The sequence below is a fragment of the Nansenia antarctica genome (genome assembly GCF_963989245.1).
Source record: "Nansenia antarctica genome assembly, chromosome: 20".
NCBI classification, from domain to species: domain Eukaryota; kingdom Metazoa; phylum Chordata; class Actinopteri; order Argentiniformes; family Microstomatidae; genus Nansenia; species Nansenia antarctica.
In genome coordinates, this window is record NC_137693.1 from 11437603 (window position 1) to 11448211 (window position 10609).

Genomic DNA, 10609 nt, shown 5'->3' on the forward strand with positions numbered 1-10609 from the left:
CGACCTTGGGTCTGTGAAAGGCGCTATATCAATTTAAGTTATTATTATTATTATTATTATTATTATTATTATTCAGTTTGGGATTTATTTTAGTTTGCCCTGATTTGTGGTGAATCTAGTGGGTGTCTGTGGTGGACGCCGTTTAGGAACCCTGTTTTGGTTGTGTTGCACCCTTCAGTGGGTGTCCCCATGTTACCTTTATTTTGACTGACTACCTTTTAAGGTGTTGGTTTCTGGGAACGTAACAATGATAGTATCTTCTCTAAAAACAGTATCTGAAGGCTTGTTTCATTCCTTTATTTTAATTAACTTACTCTTGTTTTTTTAAGAGTAAGTTAATATTTGTTTTTACTCATTTCGGTGTATGACTTGAGCTATATAAATAAAGTTTGATATGATTTGATTTCATTCCAGTAAGTTAATCCCCCCCCCTCCCCTCCCATATTCCTCTGTGGTCTCCTCAGGTATTCCCATCCAGTTTTGACGGCAGCATTTCATCTGCGAGGGAAGAGTCTTCACTGTACGACGACGCGCTCTCGCCCAACAAGAAGGCCTTAGGAGAGAAGGGGGGTGCGGCCTCACTGAAGGAGAGCGTATGTCAGGTGAGTCTGGTCACCTTGGTGACGGTCGTTTGATCTTTTTTGTCAGGAGGTCTGTGTAAATATTGGTTTTAATATTCAAAGGCCCACCCACACCAGACAGTTTTGCTTCCTGGCTTCTCTTGGAGAAAAAAATACCCCAACGGAAACATTGAGTGGTATGTCTTTCACTGAGTTGTTTGGGAAAGTAACACCAGTCATAGCTGGGAGCTATGCTCAGGAGAATGTGTTGAGAAGCCAGTGAAGGGTTCTGAGGGGTATATCTGACTCTTTACAAACCTGTTAGCCATGCCACTCCTCAGAGCTATATAGACGTATGAAATGTTACTTCACAACTTGTATGAAATAGTTTTAGGAGGAGCTAAGAACATATAATCTATGACCCAAAATACACATAAATTGACCTAAATGGCCACTTCCGGACTTGAATCTTTGTACAATAACACTGTGCAGCACCAGGATATCATACTGTATATCACCTAAACAAACATTGAAATGTGGGAATTCAATCCAAAAATCTTTATTCTCCATGAGGGAAAGTTGATGTGCCTAATGACATTCAGAAAAACAAACACAGGACTATACATACAAACATACAAACAAACAACCAAGCAACCGCATCTAACATGTGTGTACTGTACTAGTGCAACAGGGACAAGATCACCAAAGACAGCTGGTACAGAACAGCTGAGAGTGAACAGTGACAGTTCACACTGTAGAGGCAAGGCAAGGCAGATGGATTTGTATACAGTAGAACATATTCATACATATTCATTCATTTGGAGGAGCGGCTGTGGTGCAGAAGGTAGAGCCGCCGTCTAATGATCACACGGTTGGCAGCCGTTGTAAAGCGCTTTGGAGCAGCAAAAAGGCGCTATGCTGTATAAGTGCAGTCCATTTACAATTTACCATACAAATTAATGTAGACTCGTAGTGCTTTAGATAAAACCGCCGATAAAATAACAATTAAAAGTGAATAAAAGGGGCATCAATATTCGTATCATATACAATTCAATAAATTAAAAGCAGTTAAAATAAATCAATCCGTTAAAAAAAGCCTAACTCTAATGGTTTTAATACACTCAATTAAAAGCCGAACAGAACATAAAAGTCTTCAGCATATTTTTTCAAATGTATACAGACGGGGCTGACCTAATGTTTTATAGAGCCAAACCGAGCCAAGCCAAACTGTACTAGGCTGGCCTGGTAACACATCCATTATAATTGCTGGAACCGGAATGTACAATGTAAAAGATGATAATATCAAGACAGCACAGTGTGGTTGAGGTCAGCCCTGTTGTGTAAATCAGGCATTACAGTATGATGTGGCAATTAAAGAGACACTTAATTGAATACTTAATTCGGATCACATTAATTATATCCAGCACCATACCAAATGTTTATTTATTTATTTAAGTGTACTTAATTGTCCATCTTTTATTTTATTAAGTAATTTTTTCTGAGTGCGGCAGTCCCACTCATATTTGTCATTTTATTGGACAGGCATAGTGAAGACAGACAGGAAAGTAAGGAGAAGAAGGGCATGTCAGCAGATTTGCCAGATTCGAACCCATGCTGACATGGGCATATGTGTGCACTGTAGACCGCGGTGCTAGACCACTGGACCACCCCAGGCCACTGTCCATCTTTTATAACAGAAACGTATCGTTATGTTCTGGTCTCAGTGGCCATTATATAACTAGACAGTTAGGCTGCTTCTGTAGTGCCCATCCCCTACCTTAACACCCCAGACACCTGCCCTGGGACCTGAGAAACACATCATAAAGAGGAGAGTAGCTATAGCTGTGTGAATTGCACCCTTGTTTTGTCATAAACGCTTTCAAAGAGTAATTTTACCAAAGGACACTAGAGACAAAGACAGATTTATGTCTGATTTATGTGTTTCTTCCTCTAGCATTGTGACTGCCAGGGGTCCTTGGTCCCAGCAGCGACTTCTTTTTCTTATGATGACTGATGTATAGATGATTCACTGACTTAGACGAATGTATTTTTTTTTTAAGTCGCTTTGGATAAAGGTGTCTGCTAAATGCCCAAAATGTAAATGTCTACATACAGTAGTTAGGTCCACTACTACCTACTAGTTAATTACTCACTGAATCCATTGCATGTTGACTTGTTCCCCCTTTCACCAGTTCGTGAGCTTAGAATGAGAAGGTTCTATCTCCGTTTAGAATGAGAAGGTTCTATCTCCGTTTAGAATGATAAGGTTCTATCTCCGTTTAGGGCAGTTCAGAGATATTGAGCGTCAAAGTTTTTACATTCCATTATGTTTTGTGAGATGGAACCTTTGTATTTTATGAATTACTAACTCAAAAATGTCAACATTTAAAAAAATAACACCACACAGGCATTAATAAACACCCAATGTATCCGATTATGTAAAAAACAAAATTTTGACAAAAATGGAGATAGAACCTCTATTATGGAGATAGAAGCACTATTATGCACTTCTTAACTTGCCGTCTTAAGTCTTAATTAAGACGCACCGCCAGGTTAAGACCTACCGCCACCCTTATTATGCGCTTCATACGCGCTACTGCTATTATGCAGGTGTCGATAGGCGCCCACACATAAGACGTAAAACTCCCGTGCATATATTGCTCATTGTGGGAGTGTTCATATGTTAATGAAGTGCACTAGGCGCCCCTGCTATTATGCGATCTGACTGCTCCTAGCGCTAAGAAGTGGTTTGAAAAGTTCTTAAGTTTAGACTTCATGCACGTTTTGAAACACGAGCGCGCCTCCGCGGTTTGCGCATGCATGTGGGCACACATGAACACGCACGTGGCTCCACGGCAAGACGTCAATTACGGTCACAGTATAAATGCTTTATTTCAGAAGGGAGAGGCCAGCGCTGTACAGTATGTTGCCTCCGCATACTGTGCACATACAGTACGAGCATGCCATGCGTAATATAATGACATCAACATCTGTCATTCCTGCAGTCTTCCAGCGACCCCTCTGTAATACTTCTCAACTCACAAGCGGAGGTATTGCCGTGTTTATTCAGAAAATAATCATGCACGAGCTTGTTACTTTCTTCTGCAGAGAAGCGCGCTGACCTCCTTCTTAGGACTTCCATAATAGCATAGCGCTAATGACTCAACGCAGCCGGTTCTTAAAGGGAATGGCACCTGGCACGCTGATTGGGTTGATTGAGAAGACGCCCAAAACACACCCATGACTAATTTCTTTGCTTAGCGCCGGGTTTTAGGCGCCCACTACCGCACGCATAATAGCAAAGTGGCCTTGACCACGCCTCCACGTCTTAAGTTTAGATCTACCGCCTCGTCTTATTGATGAAGTGCATAATAGGGCCCTATAATTCTAACGTCACCAGTTGCCTTCACATATGAGAAAGGGTGCTTAGGGAATGAGAGCTGGTAGAGGTGAATCAACGCTGCTGTCGTCCTCTTGTCTGTTCTGCTGCAGGTGTGTGAGAAGCCAGGGGACTTGCTGCTGTGTGACGGCCACTGCTGCGGGGCGTTCCACCTCCACTGCCTCCACCTGACGGAGCCTCCCAAGGGGAAGTTCGTCTGCCAGGAGTGCAAGACTGGTAGGTCAAGGCTGCTCCTCAATCATTTAATATCATTTTTCCATTTTGCACTTTAACACTTTTAATCCAAAACGTATATACAGTATATAGCTCCTTATTCCAAAGCACTTTACAATGGCTTCTCATTCACCCATTCACACACACATTCACACACCAATGGCGGCAAGCTACCATGCAAGGCGCCGCCTCGGCCCGCTCATTGGGAGCAATTTGCGACCATTAGACGCCGGCTCTACCTCCTGAGACACAGCCGCCCTGGATAAGACAATAACCCAAATGGATGTATTGAATTTGACATTGTTGTTGTTGTCTCCGTCGGAGACTGAAGACCCATCTCTTCAGGTTACATCTTAACTGCTCCTCCTGAGACAGCTACTACCCCCCAGCAATGCGTCTCCTCCTGAGACACCCGCTTTTCCGCTTTACTGTGTCCCCTAAGACTTCTACTGCCCCCCCTTGTACTGTTTCTCTGTTTCTCCAGTGTCTATATAAAAAAAATACAAAAAACGTTTTCCCTATCACTGACACTGCCAATGGCCCCGGGCCTGAGCTAGATTACTCTTCCTGCTACGACTGGTGGATTGATGATTCACTTGCTTAGTCAAAAGTATTGATTGTAAAGTCGCTTTGGAATAAGGCGTCTGCTAAATGCCAAAAATGTAAAAATGTTAACATTCACACACCAATGGTGGCAAGCTACCATGCAAGGTCATGCAAGGTCAATCGCTCATTGGGAGCGATTTTGCGATCATTAGACGCCGGCTCTACGTCCTGAGACACAGCCGCCCCGGATAAGACACTAACCCAAATGGATGTATTGAAGGTGACATTGTTGTTGTTGTTGTTGTCCAGGCGTCCACACCTGCTTTGTGTGTAAGAAGGCGGGTGACGGCGTGCGGCGCTGTATGATCCCAGTGTGTGGGAAGTTCTACCACGGCGAGTGTATCGCCGGCCACGCCCCCACCGCGCCGCTGCACCGAGGGTTCCGCTGCTCGCTGCACGTCTGCCTGTCCTGCTTCATCACCAACCCTGCTAACCCCTCTGTCTCTAAAGGTAGGGGAGGCACACACACACACACACACACACACATACACAAACATACATAGACACACGCAGACACCACACACAAACACATACATACATAGACACACACACACACCACACACAAACACATACATACATACATACATAGATAGACACACACACACACACACACACACACATACATACATACATACATAGACAGACACACACGCACGCACGCACACACACACACCACACACAGACACATACATACATACATAGACACACACACACACACACACACACACACACACACACACACACACACACAATCACTCACATACACACATACATACACATAAACCACATTTAATTACAGTCAAAGAGAGGTTAAAGGAGCTAAACATGAGCATCTGCCTCCCCAGTGGCCAATAGTGGGAATTGCAGTTACAAAGATGTGTTTGTTTACATTATGGTGCTAGCTAGCTTCCATCACAAAACCAGCTGTTCAGACCATTGAGATAAGATCTTGAGATGTAAAGTGAACATATATGTAATAATGAATATTTGCTAGGGATAGTTTTTATTTGCCTACTTTCTGTGATGAGCTACAATTTGACACCAGAGTGGCCGTACCCGCCAGAAAAACTCAATACGCCAATACCACCGCCGATCGAAACATTGGTGGGGAGCTATCGTATTACTTTGAAATCCTATCACTTCACAATCCCTGAATATTTCCCATGGCTTTGATATGCTTGTAGTACAGTGAACATGTGATGTGTACCTCCTTAAGGTAAAGTGGGTATTGTTTATTCAATCAAGACCGAAACAATCGGGCGCCTGGGTGGGGTAGCTCACTAAGGAGCATCCCACGTAATCGCAGGGTCCCTGGTTCGATTCTGGCCATCGACCTATCCCGTATGTCATCCCTCCTCTCTCTCACCCATCCTTCCTGTCAATCTCTACTGTCTCTATCCCAATAATAGCAGAAATGCACAAAAACAAAAAAATACAAATGAAACAATCAACTGAGTTGAGGTGATGTGAGAAATGTATTCAACCAGTCATTTGTAAATGATCTCTCTTATGTTTGTGTGTGTGTGTGTGTGTATGTGTGTATGTGTGTATGTATATGTATGCGTGTGTGTATGTATGTATGTATGTGTGTGTATGTATGTGTGTATGTGTGTGTATGTAATGTGTGTGTGTGTGTGTGTATGTGTGTCCTGCAGGTCGTCTGGTGCGGTGCGTGCGCTGCCCGGTTGCGTACCACGCCAGTGACCACTGCATGGCGGCGGGCAGCACGGTCCTGGCCAACAACACCATCGTGTGTCCCAACCACTTCACCCCCCGCAAGGGCGTCCGCAACCACGAGCACGTCAACGTCAGCTGGTGCTTCGTCTGCTCCGAGGGTACGACGCACACACTCCACACACACACACACACACACACACACACACACACACACACACACACACACTTACACTCGTCTGCTCACACACATGCACTTCTGCTCAGAAGGTACGACAGTCGACACACACAAACACACACACATACACACACACACACACACACACACACACACTCACACACACACACACACACACACACACACACACACACTTACACTCGTCTGCTCACACACATGCACTTCTGCTCAGAAGGTACGACAGTCGACACACACAAACACACACACATACACACACACACACACACACACACACACACACACACACGTCTGCGCCAAGGGTACGTTCTTATTGACAGTAAAAAAATACCGTTGATTTCCTCCAAGAGTTGCTGAGTAGATCTGGTTTCGCTCTTTCATTCTCCTGCTTAAGAAAAGGCTATGTGTCACTTTCCAGCCATCAAGATCATGTTTATTTATTTCATGTTTATTTATATACGTATATTTAAAAAAAAAAAAATCTCCTTATCATTTACTGATCAACTCCTCTTACTGTTATTCCCACTCCGATCCTGCAGGGGGCAGTCTTCTGTGCTGTGAGTCCTGTCCTGCTGCCTTCCACCGGGAGTGTCTGAAGATCGACATGCCGCAGGGCAGCTGGTTCTGCAACGACTGCAAAGCGGGGAAGAAACCCCACTACCAGGACATCCTGTGGGTCAAGGTGGGGCGCTACAGGTCAGTACCAGTGATGTTAAACCAGGTGTGTGTATGGTCAGTACCAGTGATGTTAAACCAGGTGTGTCTATGGTCAGTAAACCTATCTGCTGGGGAGCTGACTGCTTTGTTATTCACCAACTGTTTGGGATGTAGCTCATCTCTGGCTGAATGCATCTCTGGTCTTCACACGGTGGTATTTTCCATCTGCAAGGTTAACCTCTCGTGTCTAACCAACATCTCTCCTCTCACCTTCCCCTCCTCCCCTCCTCCTCTCCTCCTCCTCCCCTCCTCCTCTCCTGTGACCAGGTGGTGGCCTGCGGAGGTCAGCCATCCCAAGAACATTCCAGAGAACATCCAGAGGATGAAACACGACGTGGGGGAGTTCCCCGTCCACTTCTTTGGCTCCAACGACTACGTGTGGACCTACCAGGCCCGGGCGTTCCCCTACATGGACGTAGACGCCAACAGCAAGGAGAAGATGGGGAAGGGGGTGGACGCCATCTACAAGAAAGGTCTTTATTAGAGCAGCTTCCATCGGCAGTAGAGAGGACGTAGTGGGACTGAGAGCTAGGAGATGCTAGCATGATTTGCTGTCTGTATACGTACAGTTTAGTTCAGGGTTCCCGCGCTGCTCTTAAAAAGCCTTAATGTCTAAAATCCAGCAATCCGATTCATAAGGCCTAAAAAGGCCCTAAGTTTCAGTTATTAGGTCTAAAAAATGAGGTTAGCTTGTCCTGCAAGGAAATCTGTCTATTTACGTGGAAATGCCAATTCGCTGCCCCCGGGAGAAATTATTGGCGAACGAAGCTACGGCAGGATGACAAAAAGCTGTCATATGTTGTTGCGAATTGGTCAACATTTCTATTCAAAGAGGTCTAAAAAAGGTCTAAAAAGGTCTTCGATTTGACTTGTTGAAACTTGTAGAAACCCTGTTAGTTTGAGTTTGATTATTTTAGCTGTTTGAATGTTTTTTTGTTTGTTTGCTATGTTTTTGTTGGTTGAAAGTGTTTGCTGTTTCAATGTTGTTTGTTGTTTCAACGTTGTTTGTTGTTGCTGCTGCTGTTTCTCCAGCTCTGGAGGAGGCTGCCAAGCGGTTCCTGGAACTGCAGGCGGAAAAGGAACTGAGGCAGCTTCAGGAGGTCCGGAGGAATGACAAGAAACCCCCTCCATACAGACACATCAAGGTACAACATGACCATGAGAAATAATAATAATAATAATAATAATAATAATAATAATAATAATAATAATAATACATATATATGTTACGGTACATGTGGGAATACGATACATGTGGGAAAACTAGGGTTAGGGTTAGGTGCTACGTCGACTTGGTACATGCTGGCATGTCTAAGCCTAACCCTAATCCTATCCCTAACCCTAACCCTAACCCTACCCCTAACCCCAACCCTAACCCTAACCGTAGCACCCTAGCACCTAACCCTAACCCTAGTTTTCCCACATGTACCGTAACATATACAGTATATACATATATTTTGTATAGTGCAATCTAATGTGCTCTATATGAATACACAAACAAACCTCCCTTCTCCGCAAGGGAGTAAACACAGCATGTACAGTAAACACAGTATGTACAGTAAACACAGTATGTACAGTAAACACAGTATGTACAGTAAACACAGTATGCACAGTAAACACAGTACTCACATTTTGATCTGTAACATCACAACAACGACCTCATCCTTTGCCGTCACTCCCACCCGCCCCCCGTCCCGCCCCCTCAGGTACACCGGCCAATCGGGAAGGTGCAGATCATCACGGCGGACCTGTCGGACATCCCGCGGTGCAACTGCAAGGAGTCAGACGACAGCCCGTGCGGGGTGGACTCTGAGTGCATCAACCGCATGCTGCTGTACGAGTGCCACCCTCAGGTGTGCCCGGCGGGCGAGCGCTGCCTCAACCAGGCCTTCCTGAAGCGCCAGTGCAGCCAGGTGGAGATCTTCAGGACGCTGGCGAGGGGCTGGGGCCTCCGCTGTGCCCACGACATCAAGAAGGTCATTATCTAAACCCCCTTCAATGATCGTTTCAGTGCACCGCTTGGGTTAAATGTGGCTCATGTTGTTAGCGGTTAGCGCATTGCTTGATTCCCGCCGGGACCATATAAACTGAAAAATGCATGCACTGCACTCACTGCAATGGAAGTCGCTTTGGATAAAGGCGTCAGCTAAATGGCGTATATTATGACGCCACAGAGCCCTGTCGTTAAACCAGTGATCGATGGCTTTAAAACATTTATTAACACAGTCAAGTTCATCCTCTATGGACCTTAGGTAGGAGTAACACAACCCTTTAAACAGAAAGAACAGAAGCCTCTGCAATGAGCTGCAGTTTAAAGGTGGGTCACCTTTAAAGGTGCATTCAAAGGTGCAGTATGTGAGATTCAAGCTTTCTCTCTCTCTCTCTCTCTCTCTCTTTATCTCTCAGGGGGGTATTCCATCAACATCGCTAAAGGAAAATCCAGGCTTATTTTATTACATTTCGCAAGACTTATAAAACTGGTCTTGATGAGTCTCGTGAGAAAAATTAAGATTTTCCTTTAGCGACATTGATGGAATACCCCCCAGGGGGAGTTTGTGAATGACTGTCTTGTGGTCTCTCTCTCTCTCATGGGGAATCTTGAATGACTGTCTTGTGGTTTCTCTCCCTCTCTCTCTCTCTCTCCCTCTCTCCCTCTCTCTCTCTCTCTCTCTCTCCCTCTCCCTCTCTCTCTCTCTCTCCCTCTCTCTCTCTCCCAGGGGGGGTTTGTGAACGAGTACGTAGGAGAGGTGATCGATGAGGAGGAGTGTCGAGCCAGGATCAAACACGCTCAGGACAACGACATCTGTAACTTCTACATGCTCACTCTGGACAAGGTGAGGCTGTGTGCGGGCGTGTCAGACACCCGTTTGACACCATTCCTCACCCCGCTCCGTGCATTTCAGTGAGCCCCGTCCTCCGATGTCTACCTCCACCAGCCTCCCCCTGGTTTCTAGGCCTGACCTGCTTTTAATAATTTAATAATTTATTATTAATATGCTATATCACAAGTGTTCAATGCTATAGTGGTATACACCATTCATCATGCTCTCTCTGTACATACGGTTATTTCTCCATAGTGAATTGTAAGTATATTGTCGTTGTAAGGTCATGTTAGAATGACCCCTGACCCCTGACCCTAAGCAGATATAGGGCTGTAACAGTCTTGTCACCCATGCTGCCGCTGTGGGCTTGTTTGATGATGATGATGATGAAGAAGATGAAGATGAAGCTGAAGATGGTACT

At 45.0% G+C, this 10609-nt stretch overlaps 1 protein-coding gene across 1 annotated transcript in view; it reads left to right on the forward strand.

Annotated features, from left to right (window-relative positions):
- nsd1b (nuclear receptor binding SET domain protein 1b) overlaps positions 1–10609 on the forward strand; it is a gene marked incomplete at both ends in the record, with an annotated part of 36895 nt that overhangs the window by 19514 nt on the left and 6772 nt on the right. The window contains 9 exons of the mRNA XM_080549436.1: positions 465–602; positions 4053–4176; positions 5029–5229; positions 6435–6614; positions 7189–7345; positions 7634–7839; positions 8399–8511; positions 9073–9342; positions 10084–10200. Of these exons, the coding sequence (XP_080405562.1) occupies positions 465–602; positions 4053–4176; positions 5029–5229; positions 6435–6614; positions 7189–7345; positions 7634–7839; positions 8399–8511; positions 9073–9342; positions 10084–10200 (1506 nt within the window). The remainder of the gene's footprint in view (positions 1–464; positions 603–4052; positions 4177–5028; positions 5230–6434; positions 6615–7188; positions 7346–7633; positions 7840–8398; positions 8512–9072; positions 9343–10083; positions 10201–10609) is intronic.